This window comes from Myotis daubentonii, chromosome 7 (genome assembly GCF_963259705.1).
Source record: "Myotis daubentonii chromosome 7, mMyoDau2.1, whole genome shotgun sequence".
NCBI classification, from domain to species: domain Eukaryota; kingdom Metazoa; phylum Chordata; class Mammalia; order Chiroptera; family Vespertilionidae; genus Myotis; species Myotis daubentonii.
In genome coordinates this window covers 30,074,623-30,100,230 of record NC_081846.1, presented here as the reverse complement: position 1 = coordinate 30,100,230, position 25,608 = coordinate 30,074,623, and the positions used below count along the sequence as shown (strand labels likewise).

Genomic DNA, 25,608 nt, shown 5'->3' with positions numbered 1-25,608 from the left:
GACTTGCTTCATTTGGATTTGTCTGTTATGTAAGGGGTTGAACTTGATCATCCTCAAGGGTCCCTTGCAGCTCTGGATTTGTTGATACCTGGCAGAGGGGGAGACCCTATATGTATCATACGTTAATCTTATACCTACATTTTGGGAATTCAGATTTCAAAGTTTAACCAAGTCTGGCATCCTTCTTTAAAGATCAGCTTATGCTTTAAAATCAGGTAGCACTTTGATGAGTAACTGTCTTGCCACACTTTCTTAAATCTCCAGAATTATTCCCTAACTAGAGGCCCATTGCACGACATTTGTGCACTTGGGGAGGAGAGGGTTGTTCCTCATCCTGGCCTGTGCTTTTTAGCAGTCTGGGAGCCCTCGGGGGCTGTCTAACTGATGGCTTAGATCCCACTCCCTGTGGGGAACAGGTCTAAGCTGCAGTCAGACATCCTTAGCACTGCCGCGGAGGCGGACTGCTGCGCTCGCCAGCCCTCAGCCCAGCTTGTGACTGAGTGGTGATCCCCCTGTGGGAGCGCACTGACCACCAGGGGGCAGCTCCTGTTTTGAGCGTCTGCCCCCTGGTGGTCAACACATGCCATAGCAACCAGTCATTCCACCATTCAGTCGATTTGCATATTACCCTTTTATTATATAGGATGGAGTGTTGGTTGGTAATGGTGCTGGTTGAAAAGCTCTGAAGATATTGGGAGCATTATTAAGGTTATTTTGGTAATTAAGGTGAAATTAGCCAGCATGACTTATATTCATTTGAATGACAATTTAACACCCCAGGACATACAGTAGACATTTAATGGCAGGAAGTAGGCTGGTGAGATATACCAACCCTGTTTAATAATAGTATTCTTTGCTTTTCAAAATGAAAACAGCTGTAAAATGCTCTTCTCTTGTATCCTTTCTTTTTAGGGTCCAAGTGAAATAGCACTGAGATGGTGTTTGAAGTAGTAAAACTTCTTGGATAAGTTCTGAAATAGGCTGGCATTTTATTGAATTCTTTAATTGGGTGCAATTGTTCTCTAGTGAGCTCTTTAAAAATATGTCTCCAGTTTCTGTACCCACAGAATCAGAATCTTAGGGCAGAGGCCAGGCATTTATAATTTGATGAAACACTATGTATTTAGAGCAAAATTCACTTTTTAAACTATATTGCCAGAATATAAAACTCAGGTTGACAATTTTATTTTAACACAAGTATTTTTATTCTTCTGAATAAATGTTTATAATAACAATAATAGTTAATGCGTACTGAGCTCGTGCTATATGTTAGGTACTGTGTTAGTGATTTGCATACGTTTTCTCATTTAATGCTCACATTTGCTCTATGAGGTTAAGTTCTTTATCCCCATTTGATAGACTGAAGCGCAAAAAAGTATATACAGGGGTGAACAAAAATAGGTTTATGGAAAAAGACATGCAGGTTATAACTATAAAATACAAAAATAAGCTTTTACATAAACCTACGTTTGCCCATCCATGTACACAAGGACATACAAGTTATTGGTGTTGGAATCAGGATTTGAACTCAGCCAGAGATAGTTTGACTCCAGAGCTCTACCATTGTAACTACTGTGCTAGAATCATCTACCTTATAGCACCCAAAGGGTAAATAGCAAAATGACTCCTTTTATCTCAAACTTTGGACCCCCCAGTTTTCTTTCTTGAAGGCAGTTAGTATTAACAAAGTCTGTTTTATGAATCCTTCCATCAATAGACAACATATAAAGATAAGTATATAAGCCTTTTTAATATACATATACACAGATTGGCAGGGGGAGGGTATACTGTTTCCTCCTAACATATCTTGGGAAGATCTTCCTATATCAGTACATGAAAATTTAATCATCTTTTTCTCCCTCTTAATGTTTACATAGTATTTCCTCTTTTTTTTTCCTTTCTAAAATTGATAGTAATTACACTAGTAATTTGAACTTTATGACCCAAGCTTATGTAATATATTAATCAATGATGTGGGCATGTATGGCAGAAAAATAATCTTTCTACTAAATTGGGTCAACATGTAACTTAAAAGAAAACCTACTTTCCCATTACAGTGCATGGAATCTCTAAAAACAAAAATCTAATGATAGATTTAGTTATGAATAGTTTGCATTCTCTTCATTGCATTCTGTTTGCACCAGTTTCTCTAATGTCATATGGTCTTTCTCTTCCCTCCCCTGTACATGGAAGTAATTAAGAACTTGAGGCTTAAGAAAAATTGTGACATTTGACTTACACAATCATAATTCTTTTTGTGATGGTAATATTAGCCTGTTGTTTTTTTCAGTTAAACTGATTTTCTTTGAGTATCAGCATTTTTTTTCTATATAATAATTAAATTTCTTACAGAAAGAAAATTCAAATTGATTAACAGCTGTGCTTTGAGCTAACTTGTTAAACTTATGAACTATGTTTACAATTTCTTTGATGCTAAAAACTGTGAGGTAGGTAATATACTGATAGTACAGAATAAGCAAACGAAATCTAGAGATTAAGTTTGTAGTCCAAGTGCATAGCTAGCACAGCTGATGTTGAAATTGGGGACTATTTCTCAATTTACTATACTTGAGCTGTTTTCTCTTTATTTCTCCATTAAAATACGATAGTTTTATGGTTTCCTTTGTATTTATGATTTGTTATTCACCGTAATACTGTGAGGTAGGCATGACATGTTTTTTCTTTCGTGGCTGAGGACTCTTGAGGCCAGAAGTTGGGGCTTGTACAAAGGTAGACTCCTTTTATGTCTCTTCTATCACAGGATTTGAGCCAAGGTGTCCTGACTTTAGGTGTAATGCCATTTTCTACACAGTGTTAAAAATGTGGAAACACATTTCTACTTGTACTGTTTTCTTTGAATTGTGAATTCCTGGGCATTTCATGAGAAATCTTAAGTTAATTTTATTTGCTGTGTTTTGGACCTCATACCTCAAATTTGGTATATTTCTGACATTTTATAACACACTAGTCAATCAGTCTTAGTTTAATAAGACAGTGCAACATTTGTGAAGACTATACAACCAAATTGTTTACATAAAATTTCCCCTTCATCTTTGGTGTCCCTTTTTTCTTCAGTGTTATACCATGTATAACTGATATTTTTTCTCATTTTTTTTTCTTTTAGTGAATGGTAGTGTCTAGAAAGGGTATGTCCCTTCAAGAGAGAGGTGCCAATGTCCAACCGGCCTAATAACAATCCAGGGGGGTCACTGCGACGTTCACAGAGGAACACTGCCGGGGCCCAACCACAAGACGATTCGATAGGAGGAAGGTATGTATTAAATGGTATTTAAAGGGAATTGGGAATAAAAGAAAATATTTTTTAAACCTCATTATGAGGACCAAAACTTGAATGGTTCACTACAAATGGGTAATTTCTCTCTAATTTTTGAGCCAAGAAACACAAAACTGGAATTCAAAGCAGTTCTTTAATCATTCCCCAAATATGCCAGACTCGAAATAAGAGTTCTTTGTCATTTATATTATCAAAAATCTAATTTAAGGGTGGTTAATATATGGAATATCATGTTTGCTTGCTCTTAACTTTCCTAAACACATGCTACAACACATCTTTCAACCCTTTGTGGTTCCTTTATGTATGTCTTGGCTTGATTTACTTCATTGAATGGAACTTTCATTTGTTTTAATATGTAGAGTTTTGTTACCTAGCTTGATATCTTTTCTCATTGTCTTGACAACATGGTTGCTGACAGGCTGGTGAAGCAGTCTGACTTTGTTAGCACATTGGTGCTCATTATTTTCTTAGTGGTCTGGTGTTCAGCTGGTCTTTCTAGTTGGAATAGTGGTTGTATAGCAGGTAGCGTGAAGAATCAGATGTGTTCTCTTGAATGTAAAATTCCCTGTTCTATCTAGCCAAGGACTGTCATTTTATGTATAAGATTCAGAACTTTACTTGCAAGGCCGCCTTTTCCAGTCCATGGAATAATCATGTTTAACTTCCAATAAATAATGGCTAAGTTCTAATATGATTACCTGATGCAACATTTTTAGGCATTACCATGTATATATTGTATATTAAGTTATAAAAAATGTTTTTAAATGTTAAAATGCAAAGAATAAACTGAGACACTTCTGACATGAGGTTATTTCAGTGATTGAGCATGTGGACTTTGGACTATATAGCTTTACATGTAATTTCTGCCTCTGCCATTAAATAGCTGTGTGTTCGTTGTTAAATCTTTCAGGAAACTTCAGTTTTTTTGGTCCACACAATGGGAACACCTATTTCACAGGGTTATTGGTTAACTTCATTATTGTAGTTTGTGAAGCTCTTAGCAGAATGTTTACTACAGAGTTCTGTTCTGAAATTTTTTTTTTGTGTGTGTGTGTGTGTGTGTGTGTGTGTGTGTGTGTGGTTTTTTGTGTGTTTTTTTTTAGATTCAGGAGCAGCCACACGTTATTTGTCCTGTTGATTAAATAATATCACTGCCCCATTATAAAAATGTTGTATATTTATTTTAGAGAATTTGGAAAATATAAAAAAGTGTAAAGAAAAATATGGCTCCACAACCCACTTGTAACCACCGTTTTACTGGCATATATCTCCTTAGTTTTTCATCTATGTGCTCATAAGTAACTTGTATCTTTTGAACAACTTTAGTTTTTATACACATCCTCAGGTTAATTTAGACTCTTGCACATGACTGATAAACATTTTAGGCTATCACACATCACATTGCTTCTAAAATTCACAGTGATGTTTTGGCACATTATCTTTTCCACACATCATTGTTATATAAAATTATTTCAATATTGTATTTTATATCTTGAAAATATGAGTCTGAAACAAATGGAAGTGGTTTATACTAGTATTTAAAGATGCGTTGGTTTACATAAAGTTGTCATCAAAATGGAACTCAATTAAATTTATAGAATGACATTTTTCACTGTAGTTCATGTGCTTTAAGTCAATAAGCTCAATTGTGAAGGAAAAGAATAAATTTTAAAATGCGTTTTCTTTGAATTGCGAATTCCTGGGCATTTCATGAGAAATGTTTGGAATGTCAGAAAACATGCCAAAGAATATAAAGCAAAGTAAAATTATAATTAGGGTTCCCTCGTTCAATAATGTAGACCATTTCAGTTTTCACGATTTCAACCTTTACATGTCTTCAAAAAACACTTCCCCACAAAAATACTACACGAAAGAGGGCCTATTCACTTTTTAAAACCTGTTACATGTATCATTTCCTATATCTTTAAACATTTTTTAAAATGTGACTTTTGAAGTCTTTATGTTCAATTGTGTGGCTATACCATAATTTAGTAATAACTGAATATACATATTTTTCTATTAGTAAAATAATGATCGGGGTATAGAAATTTAGATATTTAGCCAAAAATTTTATCAATTAACTAAGAGTGCAAAATTAGAATTCATTGGACAGCTTGATTCTTTTGCTCAAAATAGAATCTCAGAACTAGAAGGGACCCTTTCATCAAACCCTAGACTGACTTTTGAAGTCCCATTAGAGTGTTGCTCTACTGGAAATTTTCTAACCTTTAAGAAATCTCTCATGATTTTGGGGAGTGAGCGAATTGGGACTAATTGGGAGAGAGCAACTGTAACTATAGCTTCATTCTCTTTCTCTGACTCCTGTAGCTTAGCTCTCCTAAGTAAAATGCTGTTATTGTGGCTTTTGTTTCCTAAAAACAGTAGACTTGGTCTTGTAAATATATTTACCGTGATAGTGATTTTAAAATGGTAATAAATAACAGCATCTACTACAACAGCACTGGTGTGGAGTGTTTTAAGTTAAAATATATATATTTTAAACATATCTTTCATTGGAGACTCACAGGAACTCTGTGCTAAATATGTAATCCCTGTGCAATAAATATGGTAGCTTGCTCAATTTCACCCAGTATGTAGAGTCCAGGACCTGATGATTACTGACCTCTTGACTCTAAAGTCAGTGATTCTTTTCATTTTGTCAAACTGTCTTTACTGCACAAACCACCTGATTCATATGATGAAGGGCTTAGAGCAGCCGTGGGCAAACTACGGCCGCCCGTTTGAAATGAATAAAACTATTGAAAAAAAAGACCATACCCTTTTATGTAATGATGTTTACTTTGAATTTATATTAGTTCACACAAACACTCCATCCATGCTTTTGTTCCGGCCCTCTGGTCCAGTTTAAGAACCCATTGTGGCCCTCAAGTCAAAAAGTTTGCCCACCCCTGGCTTAGAGGAAGGTGTGAAGAAATTATAATTGAAGAGTATTAACTTACCCAGTTTAAAAGTAAAGTAGCAGTTTTTCCCTGGTAGAATTTTTTGATCCATTTATTTTTGATCCACTCTGTTTTCTTCCAAACTTGCATTAAGCTGTCTTCTTTTTGTAGCTTTCTTACTGTGACCTCACCTGCCATTCCGCAAATCAAGGTCACTTACTTTTTTTTTTTTAGTAGAAGAGTTTTTCATCATTAAGATAAAAGAAAGTTGGATCTTTGGGATATATAAACCTCCTGATTATTCCCTCTGCTCTTTTTCACCCATCCTTCATTTCTTTCCATAATTGAATTAGACATCTTACTCCTCTTTTATCATTTTTTCTTTTCCCTTTTTCCATAATTTTTTGGGCTATAGCTGATCTGTTCCTCTCTTTTCTGTTCTCTTTTTCTTTAGGAAATCACTCCCTTCTCTGTTGGCTTGCTCTCAGGGATACTTCTAGCCTTTTCCACTTCTAGTACAGGTATTTGTAGGCTCCTCCTCCCTCTTGGCCATGCAGTAGCATTTTCATTATATAATTGTGCTTTTTCTTGTTTTTCGCAAATGGCAGTGGTGGGATTGAATTCAGTTCTATAGCAACTTTGGTTAAGATTGCTATAGTGTTAAGTTTCTTCTTTGATACTTTTTTTAAATATAAAAACATAGCATATTAAGAACAGAAAATTGAGAAGCTTCAGGAAAATTTAAAAAATAAATTTAATTTGACCACCCAGAGGTAATGGTGTTCAATATTTCTACTCTTATTTGTTTTTTCCTTTTTACTGAATTTATTGGGGTGACACTGGTTAACACAATTATGCAGGTTTCAGTTGTCTCCTCTATTTTTACTCCATGATTTTCTGTGATATGAAAGCCCATGATTTAAATTTGGGCCTCTGGTTTTTTTCTCCCTCCCCCCCCCCCCCCCCCCGCACCCTCCCTGCACTCCAATTTTTTCCTGTGAAATACATTGCTGTGCCTATCCCATTTGACTATGGCTCTGATTTCATCAAGTGAAATTCCATGAATGGGTTTACAGAACCTAAGGGTATGAAGATTCTGAAGCTTAACAAATTGCTAACTTGTCTTTCACAAAGATCAGACTGCTTTATTTGTCATTTATTTTTATTGTGAACCAATTTATACTTCTACTTTTTTAGAGTGCATATTTCTCTCCATATCCTAGTCAAAACAGCATACCATTTTTAATAAAGATTTGTGGAAAAGAGGATTCTTTCAGTTAAAACTCCTGTTTCCTTGGTTACTATAGAGTTGAAGATCTTCCCACATGTTGGCCATTTTTACTTATATTATGAGTTGCCTGTTACTGTACTTTGTCTGTTTTAATTCTGCTTGTTCTTTTATTAGAGCCCTTTATAGAAAGGCTATCAACCTATTGACATGGGCAAATACTTTTTCTAGTTTTATTACTTATTATGATTTAATTTATAGAAGTTTTGAAAAGTAGATAATCAAGTCTGTCAACTCTTTGTTTCTTATCTTCCTTTGCCTTCTCCATCCCAAAAGTAAAATTTCTTCTCAGTTCTGTTATGTTTCCGTTTTTATGCTTTATTGTAATCTGTCAAATTTTTTAATGATGTGATGCAATGATTGAATCCAATCTACCTACATTCTTACCCCCATTAAAAATTTTGTAATTTTAAATAATTATTACTGAGTAAAAACTCAATTATGAGATCTGTAAGTTATAGCTTTTTGTTAATGTCAGAGGTGTGAAACTTTTAGCCAGCATTAATTAAACAGAAAGAAACAGGTTTATATTTTGCTTCAAAGGTTGTATGGGATACAGAAAAACGGAAACAGAAAATAAATATTATCCAGAGATAAATCTATATTGACATTTTGATTTTTATCTCTGGAAAGTTAGCATGTAGGTGATTACTTTAAACGTAATTTTGGATCCTGCTTAAAAAAAAAAATCCGTATTCTAATAAACATTTTTCTCATGTTGTGAATTTTTTAGTTAATTGTTTACAAATGGTCACAGTATAAATATTTTCCATGATTACAGTTTTTGGATAGGTAGATGGTTACAGTGGGCAGAGTTTTTGCTTATGCTTAAATGTTTGTATTTCAGGTATCTCTTAAGGAGGTAGATTCCCTGACATGCAATTTCTTTGGTCAAAGGGAGTTTTTATGGTTTATTTGTTTTACATACATTTTTTTTTTTTTTCAATCTCCCATCAGGAAAAAGAATGCTTTTTCTCACCATTCTGTTTGCGTTATCTCCATTTTGCATATTCCTACTAATTTAATTATATTTATAAGGAAAAATTGCATTAAACTTATTGTTACTTCTATAGTAATGAGGTGTTAAACATAGGGAAAATAGATTTAAGGAGTGAGATCTGAGTGAGAATACTTTTTGATGCCTTTGTACTAGTAAGTTTTCAAATGTTAATCTCCCTTTGTACCAGTAGATAGGTGAACTGACTTTTTAATTTGTTTAGCAGATATTAGCCCCTCTTCTTAGAATAGTAACCCTATTTGTGGAATGATCCCCCTCAATTCTTCACGGAATGCATTTCGAATGGCAGTTACTCTTTTTCAACATGACCTTACTTGTTTCCTGGCTACCCATTGCCTACTCTTTGGCTAGAGCTGGAAGAATCTGTTGTCTTCCATCTTTCTGAGCTCAGTGATGGGACTAGGGTGATCACATGATCCAAGCTTGGAAAAACTGGAAACTTTTTTCCATTCTGGTCGCAAAGGGAAGATGTGAATCTGAAATTGCCAACTGCATATCTTCTGCCTTATGGAAGAAGGTGGACAGGCAGAGAAAAACAAATCTAAAAGAGTATGTTTGTATTAAAGTTCTGACAAGTTTCAGTTCCTTAGTTCCTTTAGAGCTATGTTGACTTTTGCCTTCTTTAGGCTTATTTAGCTGTTTTGGTTCTAGATATATCCATGCATTATTTCATTTTATTTTTTGCATTATTTTAATAAAGCCCCTTTTGGCTTTTGAGTTGAGTCTTAACCATAATGTAATACAGACCCAGTATAAGATTATATTTATTTATTTGTTGAATGCTATGCTAGTAAGCACTGTGCTAGATGGTAGTTATAGAAATGAGAGTAGAATAGCCTTTGTTACAAGCAGTTTCAACTCAGTAGGGAAAATGGGCATGTAGGTGATTGTTAGACTCGGGTGAGAAACATTTCTAGAAGATGATCTCATTGATCTGGGCTCTGAAGGCTGAAGAAGCAGTTGTGAAGCAGATTGTACATCAATTGTATTCTTCTCTACTAAAAATCGTAATGTGTGGAATCATTGGTTACTACCAGAGTTTGGATTTATTACTCATTCTTCTGTGTCACTTGTTGCTTTGATCATAAGTTGTAGTTGTTCAACACTGCTTTGGTAATGCTGAGAAGGTTATTCTGACCCATTAGGTCTTGGGTCTGCAAGACAAGATTTATAGTGTAGTGTTAAATTGTGCGTGGTTGTGGCATGGTGGTCTAAGAAGGAACAGTGATTGCTTTTCTCTAGTTGAAAGTTGAGCACATCAACACTAATAAAAGAGAAAAATGGTAATTGGCATATGAGCTACCCTTTTCATTGGCTAATCAGGGCTATATGCAAATTAACTGCCAACTAAGATTGGCAGTTAACTGCCAACAAGATGGCGGCTAATTTGCATATGTAGGCACAATGCAGGGAGGCGAAAGGGAAAGCAGGAAGAAGCCCCCTGCCACTGACAGTGATCGGAAACCCAGCAGGGAGCTAAGAGCTGGGGGGCAGGGCAGAGGCGGCCCCGGGGCCGCCTTTGCCCTGCCCCCCAGCCATGATCGGAGAATCAGGTGCCTTTTCCGCCCTGGCCAGTGATAGCAGGAAGTAGGGGTGGAGCCAGCGATGGGAGCTGGGCACAGTCGAAGCTGGCAGTCCCGGGAGCTAGGGGTCCCTTGCTTGGGCCTAAAGCGAAGCCCACGATCGTGGGGCCGCTGCAGCTGCGGGTCCCCGCTGCCCGGGCCGGACGCCTAGGCCAGAGGCGTCAGGCCTGGGCAAGGGGCCGATCCTGCGATTGGAGGGTGATGGGGGTCAATGCCTGAGGGCTCCCAGTATGTGAGAGGGGGCAGGCTGGGCTGAGGGACACTCCCCCCCCCCCCCCACACACACACCCAGTGCACGAATTTCGTGCACCGGGCCCCTAGTCCTATATAATATCCTATATAATAAAGAGGTAATATGCAAATTGATGTTACTCCCTCACAAGATGGCTGCCTATGACCAGGCCAGCAAAGGGGTTAGTGAGGAACGACCAAACAGCTAAACAAGCAGGCTGCGTGGGGCGACCAGGCTGGCAGGGGGGTTAGTGAGGGACAACCAAACGACTAAACAAGCAATTTGGTAATATATAGTTGTATTTGAGTTGTGAATGTATCTGGAATAGAAATTAATTTCCAACACAATTTAAGACTTGTAATGTAAGGAATTAACTACTTGTTACTAGCCACTTTTCTCATTTTCCCTATGTGCTTTTTTTTAATCCTCACCCAAGCATATTGATATTTTGAGAAAGAGAAAGAGAGAAAAACAAACATTGATTGGTTGCCTCTTAAATGTGCCTGGATCAGGAATTGAACCCTCAGCCTTTTGGTCCATAGGACGATGCTCTAACCAACTAACTAGCCTCTTTTAGATGTCCTCTGAATAAGAAATGTTTTTAAATGGTTAGAACTGTCTAGGATTTTACTAAATACCTGTAAAAGTAAATTAAATATGAAAAGGGTCATTCACTGTGATTTGCCTGAAAGTGAACCAGTGACATTTGAAACTTGTTTTTAATTGAAGTTAATCTTGAAAGCAAATAACCCAGAATTGATTATAGTCTGCTCTGTTGTAATGTGGGATTTTTTAATGTGAGTGAGCCCACATACACTTGATGAATAGGAAAATATTGTCACTATAACATGGAAGTACTGTTGGTTCACAGACAGTTTTCCCTACAGTGCTAATACATGAACTGAAAGGCATGTAGGCTTTTGAATTAAAGAAAAATATTTGGTAATAATTTATAAGATCTTGTGGAAAATCTGAAAATATTGCAGAAATGCTTTGAATAAATGATTTAGTGCAAGAAAAAGCTAGTGATTTGCAGAACCGCTGTACTTTGCACTATTTTAAACACTTTCAGAAAGCTCAAAAACATTTACCCTTGTATTTATAAAGGAAAGAAATTGTCAAAAAGGAAAGCCTCCCCAGAAATGTATTTTTAATTTTGTTGAATCTGGTTTTAAAAGAAAACATCTTTGGAAGTTTACACTTATAGGAGAAAGTACAAAAATAAGACTCCAAAGAGTAGACCAACTGTGATTATTGGTCCAAACGTTAGTAGAGATTTAACATTTTATTAAAATTTATGATGTTTTTGTTGGGACCTATGAAAATAACATAGGTTTGAGTAGTCTGTGTCCAATCTTATTTTTACCATTAGCCTAGTTATTTTTAGTGGGTGGCTTTTCAGAACATGAGTTTTTTGAGGAACCCCCATGCAATGACCATATAGAATTTCCTCAACCACACACACCCACACCCATCCACCCACCCGACCTTGGGCTATAATTTACTAAATGGACTCATTCTTGCGCTATTAAACAATTTGTCATAAATTGTACTGTGCTGCTCTTGCAAATTTGATTCATAGTGGATGTAAATTTTACTAGATCTTAAACAGATTATACATTTAAATAACAATGTTTGGCATTAAGGTTTAATAAATGAGAGTTGGTAAAATGAGCTAAAAGAAGGCATTGAAGTTCATGTAGTGCTGAATACTGTGATGTTTTAATTGGCTATTCTAGATCTGGTATTATTTAATGGAGATTTACTTACAGTATTTTGAGCATTAATAATTTACAAATGAGTATAATAAAATAGAGCCTCACTTTGGAAGGCTCCGTATTGTTACTTTAATGTTCCATCTGGTTGCCTCTTCTTCTTGTGGTAAGCCAAGGGTTGGGAAACTGTGACCCCTGGGCCAAATCCAGCCTATTGTCTGTTTATAAATAAATTTGAGTGGAATGTGCCATGCCCATTTATTTGTGTATTGTTTATATCTGTTTTTGTTTGTTTGTTTGTGGGGTTTTTTGGTATATAGTATCTCCCACAAAGCTGAAAGTATTTACTATTTTTTAAAGAAAATATATTAAGACTGTACTAAACAATAGGCAGGACAGTAATAATGATCAGTACTTTATAATATTTTAAGATATATTTTTAACCACTCCTCAGAATGTCACCCCTCCCCCCCCCCTTTAATCTTCACCCGAGGTTATTTTTCCATTGGTTTTTAGGGAGAGTGGAAGAGAGAGGGAAAGACAAAGAGAAACACTGATGTGAGAGAAACACATTGGTTGGTTACCTCCTGCATTAGCCCAGACCAGGGCCCAGGCAGGGGAGGAGTCTGCAACCAAGGTACATGACTGACCAGAATTGAACCCGGGACCCTTTGGTCCAAAGGCTCCTCTACTGAACCAAACCAGCTAGGGCAGAATGTCACACTTAAAATAGTTTCAGGAAAGGAAGAATCAGATCAGTATGAGCTTAATTGAATTTTAGCTTATTTTAAGATCCTCAATTTCTAAGATGATTGGGTATTGTTAACCTTTTTTTTGGTATTCTGATATTGAGGGTTCACCTGCTAAATTATTTAGTTCATTGAAGTAGCGTGTTAGTAAGAACATGAAAAATGAAGAAAGAGATTTGGATGAATATATAGTTAGATGTGTTTTAAGACCAGAGAACAATTTATTTGGGTTAAAGACGGGGAACTGCTACCTCTACTAGAATCAGCGTTAGGTTGATGCTGGTCAATTTCTGTTGACAAAGACAATATTATTTTTGAGATATACTAGGGATATACTGTGACTGTTTTTTAGCATTGACATTTGAATATTTAACTGTCTATACATTATTACAAAATTGCCTAGCTTTGAATAGATAGCATTTTTGTTGTTTTTTAATTTTGTATTTAATGATTTGAGAGAGGGAGAAATATCAATTTGTTATTCTACTTATTTATGCGTTCATTGGCTTAGTCTTATATGTGTCCTGACTGGGGATCAAGCTCACAACCTTGGTATGTTGGGAAGACGCTCTACCCAGTGAGGGTGATAATGTATTGTGTGTTTTTTTATATGACTTTTAATTATAATAAAAATATGTCAAGGAATATTTTAAATTTTATAACTGAAGTAGAAATTGTGATTCAATTAAGTTGCTCTGTTAGCAAACTATGAAAATTAGGATGTGTGGAGAACCTGAATGACATGTTGTCCCATGGATATTAAATTGTATGCCCTGAAAATGGAACATTATACCTTCCTTTTAAAAAAATAACAAATTATTTGAAAATTTTCTCAATCTCATTAAAAAAAAAACAAAAAAACTCTTAGGTATATTACTAGAAATATAATTAAAACAAAAGCAATTCCTAGAAATTAAATCTCTAATAAGAAACTCATGGGATAAAGCAACATTTTGGTTTGCAGTAGAATAATATCTAGGAAAAATAAAGAGTAAATTACAGTCTATCAAAATCTTACAAGGTTCAGTTAGCTATACCCAGAGAAAATATATACCTTGAAAAAAAAAATCATTCCTAAAGTGAAGACTAAGACACTTGAAAAACTAATCTAGAGTTTTTAAGAAGTTGATCTATATTCTGTCATAGATTAGAACCCTAAAAATGAAAATGATATTATGGATCCAAGAAGTACTTCCTTTCATTGACAAGCTAAATTTCATATATTCTTTCAAGAATCCAGTATTGGATTCTGGAAAAATTGAAGAAAAAAATAAAAATACTGAGATGAGAAACCTTAGATCTAAATCTTCTTGAAGAGATGGTGGAACTTGTATGATATATTAAGAACTGTATGGCACACTTACAGGTTAAATTAGAATTTTTGTGTGAGGTTTTCAGTGACATGTCTAAGCTCCTTTGAGATTGTGCTCAGAATGAAAGCCTTTAAAAAAAATTTTTAACATGGTAAACAGCTTTGATATTAATGAAACTTTGTTATTCTCATTAGAGTATGCTCTTTATGTTATATATTATTTACATGGATGTTGGTTGTGAATTGCATAAATTGCATCTGCTATGTTAATATCTTACCTTTATAGCACCAGCTTTTCTGGGTACATATTAATGCATGCTTCCTTTGCTTAGTAAGTTTGATACAACTCTTGGCAGGAATTAAAAAACTAACTACTGCCCTGACCGGTTTGGCTCAGTGGATAGAGCGTGGACCTGGGGACTGAAGGGTCCCAAGTTCGATTCCAGTCAAGGACATGTACCTTGGTTGCAGGCACATCCCCAGTAGGGAGTGTGCAGGAAGCAGCTGAATCGATGTTTCTCTCTCATCGATGTTTCTAACTTTCTATCCCTCTCCTCCTCCCCTCCTCTCTGTAAAAAATCAATAAAATATATTTAAAAACAAAAAACTAACTACTGAAAACTCTTTATGTCCCTCAAACTTGCTCTTAGAATAATGCTGACATAAGGATTTGGTTTATTATAAATACAGGGTAGGGCAAAAGGATATTTACAGTTTTTTTGTGTGGAAAATAATACAATAATTAAGAAACAATAATACGCCAATAAACTCTGTTTCCGGTATGTGTAACTGTAAACCTCCTTTTTCCTACCCTGTACAACTCAAATCATTTATCAGTGATGGAATCTTTAGAATGTGTTCGGATTATTTTGTTATAAATACTTTCCCCCCCCTCTTTTTTATTAAAAATATTTATTTTATTTCAGAGCGGGGGAGAGAGTGATAGAAACATCAATGATGAGAATCATTGATCTGCTTCCTGCACACCCCTTACTGGGGATCACGCCTGCAACCTGAGCATGTGCCCTGACCGGGAATCCAACCCTGACCTCCTGGTTCATGGGTTGACATTCCACCACTGAGCCACACTGGCTGGGCTGTTGTAAATTCTTTATCTCTTTCTCAGATTTGGTTTTGGGTGTACTTTCTGTTTATAAGTGCTATAAATTCTTAGCAGATATCACTATTGATTTCATGTAAGTTTATTTACTCTTTAGTTGCTTCTAATGATTTTCTGTGTAAAATCAGCTTGAGAATTGATTTAATCTTATGCAGTTACATGCTAACCTGAATTATAATGTACAAATTGGATATCGTTAACATTGTAGGGATCACAGATTGCTATTTCTATAAACATTTTATGCTATTATAGTTACATTGGCTATTAAAAGTAGTGTTTAGATCTAAAATCTGGGTTTGCTTTTTAAAAATTGAGCATATTTGAATGTCTACAGTAAAATTGCTGAAAAATTTATTATGGCTTGAGCAACTATAATACTGCTATGCAATTATGATAGCTCATAATAAAAAGTCTTAAGTCTTGGGTATTCAGGGAGTTGGTACTAAAAGGCAGTTTTTTTGCCAAATTATTTGATAGAATAATAATTTAATATAAATATTTGGGACGGGTAGAGTCAATAATGAAAAATTGGGAGGATTTTTTTTGAAAAAATGATTTGACTTTCACTATTGTATTTGCATCTCATTTTCCTGATAGATTTCTGTTTTGATTTTCTGCTAACAGGTCACATTTAGGGCAGGCAAAACATAAGGGATATAGCCCTCCTGAGAGTAGAAAATCTAATTCTAAGGCACCCAAAGTGCAGTCTAATACTACTGAACTGTCAAGGGGACACCTTTCTAAAAGGTAAATCTTCACATGGCTTATACATTCTCAAAGCAGAATTATTTGCATATGAATCATTGCATAATATTAAAACTTACTAGATTGTGCCAAAATGTTATGATATATATTTCATTATTCTCTAAGTATAACTTTTGCATTAATGGTTTTTTCATCAACTTTGCAGTGATGTTGATGCTGGACAATGCACTTTTTCTTGCTTAGAGAGAGATAGGAGGTTCCCCTTTTTCTTAACAAATCATTATAGGCTTCTGAAATGCATTGTGCCATTTTCCTTAGATTTTAATTGTTAGAGCCATAGATCAATGATTTCTTAAGATCTAATTGGTAGGAGCCTTTGGGATGAAATATATCTGTAAAGATTTGATGATGCTACAATACAACAACTTCTAACCTTCATTTTGAAAGTATGTAATTTTAATGCTTGCTTATTTTAAGCTCGAATAAAGTAGTTTTCTTTGTAAATAGAGCATCAATATTCTAGTTTCAACTGGTTCTGAAAAAGCATTCTTTTTCCCATAATCTGAGTTCTTGTTTTGTGATTAGGAGTGTTAGTGTCAGTAATCTTTGGGCTAAAGAATAAACCTGATCTTTGGGCTAGAGAATTAACCTGATCTTTTAATACTTTTACAATCCAAAGTTAAGCTCGATTTTTTTCCCCCCAATTTTGAGCCATTGGAAAAGCTATGTTTATTATTGCTTAGAAAAAATTTTTTACTTATTTTAGCACTTGTTTCCATAGATTTGAGAATTTAATAAATATTATATGGCAGGCTGATATTAACTCTCTTCTTATCTAACCTCTTAGAAGCTGCAGTTCATCATCTGCTGTCATAGTTCCACAACCAGAGGATCCAGACAAAGCCAATACTTCAGAAAGGCAAAAAACGGGGCAGGTGCCTAAGAAAGACAATTCTCGAGGAGTGAAACGCAGTGCTAGTCCAGACTACAACAGGACCAATTCTCCTAGCTCTGCAAAAAAACCAAAAGCACTTCAGCATTCTGAATCGCTCTCAGAAACAAATAAGTCACATAGTAAGTCAAAAAAGAGACATTTAGACCAAGAGCAACAACTGAAATCTGCACAATTGCCATCAACAAGCAAGGCTCATACCAGAAAGAGTGGGGCCACTGGTAGTTCACGGAGTCAGAAAAGAAAGAGGACAGAGAGTTCTTGTATAAAGAGTGGTTCTGTGTCTGAGTCAACTGGTACCGAAGAGAGATCTGCAAAACCTACCAAGCTGGCTTCAAAATCAGCCGCCTCAGCCAAAGCTGGGTGTAGCACCATCACTGATTCTTCTTCTGCTGCCTCTACTTCCTCCTCATCTTCTGCTGTAGCCTCGGCCTCCTCCACTGTACCACCAGGTGCCAGGGTGAAACAAGGAAAAGACCAGAACAAGGCCAGGCGTTCCCGTTCAGCGTCCAGTCCCAGTCCCAGAAGAAGTAGCAGGGAAAAGGAACAGAGTAAAACTGGTGGCTCTTCAAAATTTGATTGGGCTGCGCGTTTCAGCCCTAAAGTTAGCCTTCCTAAAACAAAACTGTCTCTTCCAGGGTCTTCTAAGTCAGAGACATCAAAACCTGGACCTTCTGGATTACAGGCCAAATTAGCAAGTAAGTTTACAGAAAGCGCTGCTTTTTTTAAGTAAGAAAATTTCTCTTGGTTTGTCAAAGTGACCATGCTTTCAAGATAGCCAGGTGTTTTGTTTCTAGTCTGAGGCAGTCTTAGATTTATTACTGTACCTGTTTCTACATAACAGTACATAATAATTGATACCACTTTTAATTTTATCCAGACAAATACAAATGCTGACTTATTAACCATGTTTTAGTGTTTATATCTTTATCTTTATAGCATCTGCTACTTACCAATATCAGGGTGATACATCAAGTTGCATTTTCTTCTATAACCAAACACAAAATTATTCTAGTTATGAGTTGCTATTGACCAGGATCAAGCATCAGATGTGTTTTTGCATGTGTGTTGTTTTGTTTTTGGTATTGTACGTTCTTGATGTATGGAAATACTGAGTTAACTTATTAGAATAAATGCACCATATAATTAAAATTCATGCACATGTAATATTTTATGGCTTTGAAGGAGTTTAGTCTAAAGGTGAATACTTATTTTCATGCACTGAGGCTCTGGGTCCTAAGTAAATGGAAAAGAATATTGCCCATTTGAAACTTATATTGGAGTAGAAAGAACTAATGTTTGAGAAGAATATATTCAACTAAAGATCAAACTAAATGGGAGAAATGGATTTTGAGGTACATTCTTCCTCTCTTTTTTTCTAAAAGTCTTCAGGAAGCCAGATGTTCATTTCATTAGAACTGTTGATGAACCTTTTCAATTATGCATTTGCTGTAATGCTAAAGTGTTTGTTTTTCTATTTTGAGAAGTGTAAAAAACACAGAGAATAATACTGTGCTAATCTACAATTTAAGCATTTAATTTTTGTAATATTTAACCAGAAGCTTGGTTTTGACCGTCTTTTCTCCTTTTGAGTCCTCAGAATATTTCAGATCCACATTTTCATAGGGCTGTAATTTTTCTTTTGGTTATTAGAAGATTTTATATAGTGCCTACTAGCTAGACTCTTCTCAGAGTTTAGCTAGCATTGAATCAGCCTAACCTAATATTGAATTAGAACTAAATGTTAGCTTTATTTAACCCTACAACCTATGACTACTTTCAGTTGATTCAGTTGATTCATAAACTTTGACAAGAATCGTAGTAGGTACAAAATAAAATCTTATGTTTAACCTGTATCATAGGGCTATTGTAAAGGTAAGTAACATCTTTTTCTCTTAGATTGTAGAATTTTGTTTTACATCTGTATAAAATCTTTTGAATTTGAAGGTACAAGCGTTGGATTAAGATCAAGATTAGTATCTTGAAGTCAAAAGGAAATAAAGGGCTGGGTTAAAAAAGGACGGGCAACTGCCCATTGGGCCTGCCAAGGTTTTCTTGACAATTGCCATTATCTGTCTTGGCTTTTATACCTCTTCCCTCTCTGCTTTTAAGTAGAAGCATGTGTGCATCTATGTTTGCGTGTGTGTCTGTGTATGTTCATGTCCTCATTGTAGTATCTCTGTGATCTTAATAGACAATAGACAATGGACCAGGTTGAGTTTATAATGAGTTTCATGGGATTCACTCCTCACTTCCTGTCATCCAGTCTGCTTCACTTGAAGAGCTCATCTTTTTCAACATTTGTTTCTAGGAAGGTTCAGGCGTGGGTGAGAGCAGATTGTTGTTGAGTATCATGTTGATTCTTCTCAGTGACCAGCTTTCTTGTTTTAGAGAGAAGCCTCTTAACATGATTTTTAACAGGAAGCTCAACCCTGCCCGTGGCTGGCTACTCAGTGGTATTTCCTTGATTGTGAAGTTGCTCTCAGTCAGGAAGCACTCAGAGTTCAGGAAGCACTCAGAGTTTTGACACTGCCCCTGTGCCATAATAAAACCAGTCTAGATAGTCTAACTCTACACATGGTCACAAACTGACTTGGTGTATTAAAGATCTGTGTGTTCTGTGGTCACTAATAAAACTTGTACATTTTCACTGCCACTGTCCTAGTTCTAAGCTCTAATTATAGTCTAAGCTGTTGAAACAAGAGAAGGGAACCAGTATGTGTTTAGCATCTAATAAGTGCCAGGTATTTTACATATGCAGTCATGACTAATTTTAAAAAGTTAAGCTTTGTGATACTTATTAATGAAAATTTATTCCAAGAAGGTGAAATAACTTGCCTGCGTTACATATTTTAAGTGGCAGAGCTAGGATTCGAAGGCAGAATGTGTGACTTTGAAACTGTTGCTTTCCTTGCTGTGCCATTTATTTTTCACCCATGTTAGTTCTCCATGTTTGCAGCATCTTTGGCTCATTAAGAGATGTTAAGATCTTAGAGGACATAAGATTTTATCTGATTCTTCTTTACTGGTATTGATTAATCTTTAGGAATGAACACCATGTGAACCAGGGATTCATATCATCCCATTCACTACTTATTTGCTTCTTTTCAAATAAGTGAAAAACATTTCTTAAAATAATAGGAAATATTTAATGTGCTTACAAGTGTCTGACAACTTTTAAAGACTTTACATGAATCATTTCATTTACTCCTCATCTTCCCTGTGTGGCAGGTACTATTATTCCCATCTTACAGGTAAGGAAACTCAGTGTCATTTGTCGAATTACCTATCGAAGGACACAGAACTAAGAAGTGTAGAAGCAAGAGTTAAATCCAGGCCATATGAATAGGACTCAAAGGATTGAGTAGATTGGGTGAGCTAAATCTAGGAAGGTTTCCTGAAGTCAGATGGGCAGGGTGAATTTTAGACACGACTGAATGTGTCACTTCAGGAAAGAGTTAATGTAAGAAGCAGTACTGCAAGAGAATTGGCAGTACTTGGTAATTTTATGTAAGACCATAGGGGCAAAGTGTGGTATCTTAGGGGAATCTCTGGGTTTCAAGTAATGGTTATTTTGGGGACAGAGAGCTCTTAATATAGGGCTAAAAATCCTGAGTTTAACCCTAGTTCTGCCATTTTATCACCTGGTGACTATGCAAAGTTTGTAACCTTTCCATTGTAAAATAGGCACAATAGCTATTTGAGGGATAAATAATGTGAGCAGACTTAGCATAGTGCTTAGTACATAAGTTGCATCACTAAATTTAGGGTGCACAGCTGAAGTTGAGTGTCTTAAGAGAGAAAAGATATTCAGAGTAGCATTTTGAGAATAAAGGATTGATAAATACTTGTCATTTGTCAGTTTTAAATGTCTCTCTCCTTAGATTTGGAAGACCCTGATTTGAAGTTGTTATCTCCTAGTTTTGTGAGGCTGGACAAATAATTGGCAACCTAATCTCTAATCTTACTTGAAAAATAGTAGTATTCATTTTTGCGAAGCATAAATAAAGTAATGTATTTGAAAGAGTTTTATAAAATTAAAGCACCATATAAACAGATAGTGGTGCATGAGAGTTATTGCAATATATTTGAAGTGCTTTTGTATGAATCAGGATTTTTTTTCACTTAAAACATTAACCTAGGGGACAGAATTAGATACAATGGATAGAAGTTGAGATTTCTGATTAGTGTCTTTCAGGGAAACAGAATTTGTGAATTACCTAAAAAGTGGATTGGACCTACACTTTGTACAATATATAGAGCATTTCAAATTGGGTAGATTATTTGTTTTCTTCCTCTTTTAAGAATCTGTGAACTTGTTAAATTAGAATGTGATATTTCCCCCAGGTAAAGGTTAATTCTAAGATAAGATTGGTCAGTAAAGCTTCATGGTAAAGCAGATTTTTTTCCAAATTGCAGGAATAACAATATTTATATGATGTTTTGTGAAACCCATTTCCCCATGATCAAATATCACTCAAGGAGATTCAGGTTAGAAATCTTACAGTAACTTCTGCTTAACTCAAAATTTTATACATTTATCTGTTCACCTATATTACCTTGGGAGATAGCAGTGTTCCATGGAACATACTTTTAGTCAGAACACTTGAGTGGGGAGACTTTTCCTGTTTCGGCAACATTTATAGGCTGATAAATGCTTTCCTGGGGAGGAACTAGGGCTGGTCTAGGGGTGGTGGGAGAACTAATGAAACAGATACTTTTGTGATGGGCTTTCTGAAGCCTGTGGCTTTCCATCTATAGCTGATCAAAATAACTCTGGGACAAAGGTCATCCTGTATCAGTTGATAGAAATCTTGAGGTAATACTCTAGAAGAGATACTGTTTATGTGATCATTTTTAATGTGCATTAGGAAATTATTCTTGCTATGTGTTTAAGCAAACAGACATTCTTAAAAACTTACTTAGCATAAATGTAAAACCAGTGGGGCAGTAAAATGATACAAATGATGTTTCTTTTTTATATTTTAAATATAATATTTAAAAATATGTTCTTTGGCTTCAAAATATATTTTTCTAATTTACCTTTTTAAATTAAGCTAATTTTGAAGTAATTTGACTTTCAAAATGGGTATGTCTGAATAGTAGAAAGTGATGGATGGCATAGAAATATGCCAGAGGAAATTTGTGATCAAAATTCGGGTAATTGTGGAGGTTTTTTTTTACAGAAAAATTTAAAGGTATTATATTTCCGCTCTGGTGTGCCTATTTATAGAACTAGTTTCCCTTCTATTATTTAAAGTGGACATCATGTGCACATTATTAATAACATAGTCAGCAGTAGTTACCAGCTTATTTGCATCTTGAGTTTCAAACTTTCTTGGTGACTTGTGTGCAGTCTGTGGCCATTATTAGAACTAGCCAAAACCCAGGCAGATGCCGATTCTGGGAAGATAATTCTGCTTGGTTTAGGACTCTTACCGACAGTCTGAGACATATGGTGCATTGCACCACTAGCATCAGGGGAGTAAATAAGAATGAGTTGAGCAAGACAGAAGAACTTAAAAGTCAAACCCTTGGTTTTACCTAATTGGATTTTGTAGGGTCATCCCTACTGATTTTACAAAGTTGAATTATCTTTTAGTCTCCCGAGGTGTTGGGTAATAACCTTAAAAGGAAAGGGTTGAATGTTAAAATTTTCTATATTAGAAGGCAGCTGTTAAAATAATTTTAACTTAAAAGTTTAATAGTTCTAATATGCAACTGCTTTGAAAAATTACCAATGATTTCTTAAGAACATATTAAATTTTAGAAAAACTACTATGTATTTTTATATGTCAGATTAGAATAAGAATTAGTTTAACCAAAGTATACTTTACTAAACTTACATGTAAGTTAGTGAAAACTGTTATTTTATATTCCAGCTTCTGTATTCTGTAATATTTTTGACACTTCTATTCATAAAATGTTAAAGACTAATTCAGACAATACCAAAATGTACAACTAAGAAAAATACAAAATCACTTAATTTGATCACTGAGGACTACCTCTTTCCTTGTATGTGTGTATCCTGCTTAATTTTTTTCAATGCTTAAATGCATTTTAAAGTCATTATATAAGATTTATTATTTAAAAAAAGCAGTCTTTCTGCCACATTGCCCTTCCCTGTAGCTGATTATTTTGGTTCTTATTTTAGTCTCTAAATTATGTGCTCAAGAGGTCTACTTGTTGATTTTTTTTTTTTTAAGTGTGAGCACTATTTCATGTCCTTCATGGAAAATTTACACCACCTCTTCACTAAACTCGTACTTGTACATCTCATTTTCCCAGTCATGAATGATGCTCAGTGTTTGTATGGATACCTAAATGGTATTTACAGAGCCATGTAGGAACTTTTCCTTTCTTACACATTTTTGTTTTTCTTGAATTTAATAATTAGTTCGTTTTTCTTTTCTTTTTTTTCCTTTTTTCTTTTTTGTGAACTGAACTCCAAACTATGCCATTGTCTAAATCTTTTCTCAAGCTGTCTACATGTATCTGTTTCAGTTCCTGAAGAAAAATGGCCTCTGGATGACTGCTCTTCTATGCCTAGTTACATTGCTTTTAGCCTCAGGATTTTCTTCACTCTCTCCTTTCTCCAGCTTCCACATCATCTTTCTTGGTTTACTGTTTCGTTTTGGTGTGATATACCTTTGACTTGCTTTCTATGAAGAAGTGCTTATGAAAATTTAAAAAGCTTTTTAATTTTTGAAGATTTTGAATGTCTGAAAATAAATAAATAACCTTGATACTTGTTTGACCATTGAATATAGACTTCTGGGTTGGAAATAATTTTCCTTCAAAACTTTGAAGAATTAAATTACCTTTTAGCTTTCAATAACATAGATATTCTGATTCCTGTGTCCCATTTTTCTGGAAGCTTGCAGATCTTTATCTCCATTATTTAGAAATGTCATGATATTGTCATAGCTGTGGGTTTATTTTTATTCCTGTTAGAGTGACCAGAAGTCTTGTTTTTCGTTGGGTCTGGATTTCCTCAGGATTTTTAGCCTTAAAGTTACTAAATCTTAGGCAAACCAGGATGGCTGATCGCCTTATTGTATCTTGTTTAAGATAATTGGTTTATGGACCTTATATTGGTTTTTCTACTCCATTTTTAAATAGAGATATATTTACTATCTGCAGGAATATTACAAAAACAGTAAAGAAAAATCAAGATATTTAATATTCTAGAAAAACTAGTGCTAAAACTTTTATTACTAAGATATTAATTAGCTAAGGTTTTGTTTTTTTGTTTTTTTCTATTTAAAACAAAAGGGATTAGTTTTTATTTTGGAGAAGTTTTTTTTTTAATTTTTGACAGATTGTACAAATTTAGGTGAGTGCTTATACTGTTCTTTTTCTACTCACAGCCCATGTCAGTAAGCATTTTTTGTAAAGGTCCGTGTAGTAAATATTTTAGGCTTTGCTGACCACATACGTCTTTGTCATATCTTTCCTTTTAACTCTTAAAAAAGTAAAAATCACTTTTAGTTTGGGCGATACAAAAACAGGCTGCCAGCTGGATTTGACTCATAGTCTCAAGTTTGTTGACACTTACTCTAGAGTAGAAATTTTAATGCAGTAATGACTTTTAGTCAGAAGATTTGGGCTTATGTGATAGATATTCATACCATTAAATGGAAATCGGCTTACGTGACTGGTAAATCCAAGAGATTGACTAGCTTCAGGCTTGTTTGGGTCCAGGTGCTCAAATGAATACAGTCCTATTCATCCCAAGCCTTCCCACAAAGAATCCAGTCATTTATATATCAGCCTGTAAGAAAGTTTCTTACTTCTCTTTGGGTCACATGCCTATCCTGAACGAATCACTGGTGGAGGGGAGAAGGAATGGTGGTTGTAAAGTTGTAATTGGAAATGATTGAAATAGTCTGGCCAATTTGAGTCCCACTCATATAGTATGAGTATACTGTGAATGACAGTTCATTAGTACCACGTGGAGAAGGGGAAGGAGATAGCTCCCCAGAGAATTAAAAACAAAACAAAAAACAAGGCAGGGTGCTCAGAATCGGGTTGCTGGGCATAATATAACAGATGTCTACTTGGTCATCTTTTAATGTCACTTTAAAGTTAATGTATAAGTTGGAGAATAAAAACATTCATGTATTTGGAAGTAGTTATACACTGAATAAAGGTGTAAGGTCAGTTTTTCCCTCCAAACAACTTCATTAAATACACTAGAGGCCTGGTGCACAAATTTGTGCACAGGTGAGGTCACGAAGGGGGTAGGGGAGGCCAAGACGTGATCGGCCCTCTGGGTGGACGGTGGGACGCCCTTGCTGGCCTGGGATCCGGATCCGTCCTGCTGACACTTGCACCTGTTGTCTGGAGCCACCTGGGAGCCGTTTTCATATTGTTTCTTCCTCACTGACCGTCTAGGGAGGTGAAGCAGCTGCGGTCCCCGAGGCTGACTTCCAGGAGGCCGGTGGTACTGGTCCGTTGGTGCCTGGCCAGTTCTCCAGAGATTGGACCTGCAGGACTACTGAGGGAATGAGTGGCTGCTGCCAGGCTGGTGGGCCACCAGGGTGGGTTGGTCAGCTAAGCAGTGCTCCTGCTGTGGGCGCATACTGACCACCAGGGGGTAGCCCCTGCGTTGAGTGTCTTCCCCCTGGTGGTCAGTGCGCGTCATAGCGACCAGTCATTCTGGTCATTTGGTCGCTTAGGCACACACACACACACACACACACACACACACACACACACACACGTATACACAGTAGG

General features: G+C 35.7%; 1 protein-coding gene across 32 annotated transcripts in view; it reads left to right on the top strand.

Moving 5' to 3' along the window:
- TRIP12 (thyroid hormone receptor interactor 12) overlaps positions 1-25,608 on the top strand; it is a 128,315-nt gene that overhangs the window by 27,900 nt on the left and 74,807 nt on the right. For 22 of the 32 annotated variants that reach the window (XM_059703413.1, XM_059703411.1, XM_059703414.1 and 19 more), the window contains exons 2-4: positions 3,125-3,271; positions 15,837-15,959; positions 16,765-17,567. In XM_059703413.1, the coding sequence (XP_059559396.1) occupies positions 3,174-3,271; positions 15,837-15,959; positions 16,765-17,567 (1,024 nt within the window). In that variant the 5' untranslated portion in view covers positions 3,125-3,173. Of the gene's footprint in view, positions 1-3,124; positions 3,272-15,836; positions 15,960-16,764; positions 17,568-25,608 lie in introns of those variants that run through there. The other 10 variants (XM_059703438.1, XM_059703437.1, XM_059703435.1 and 7 more) reach the window with 4 other exon arrangements.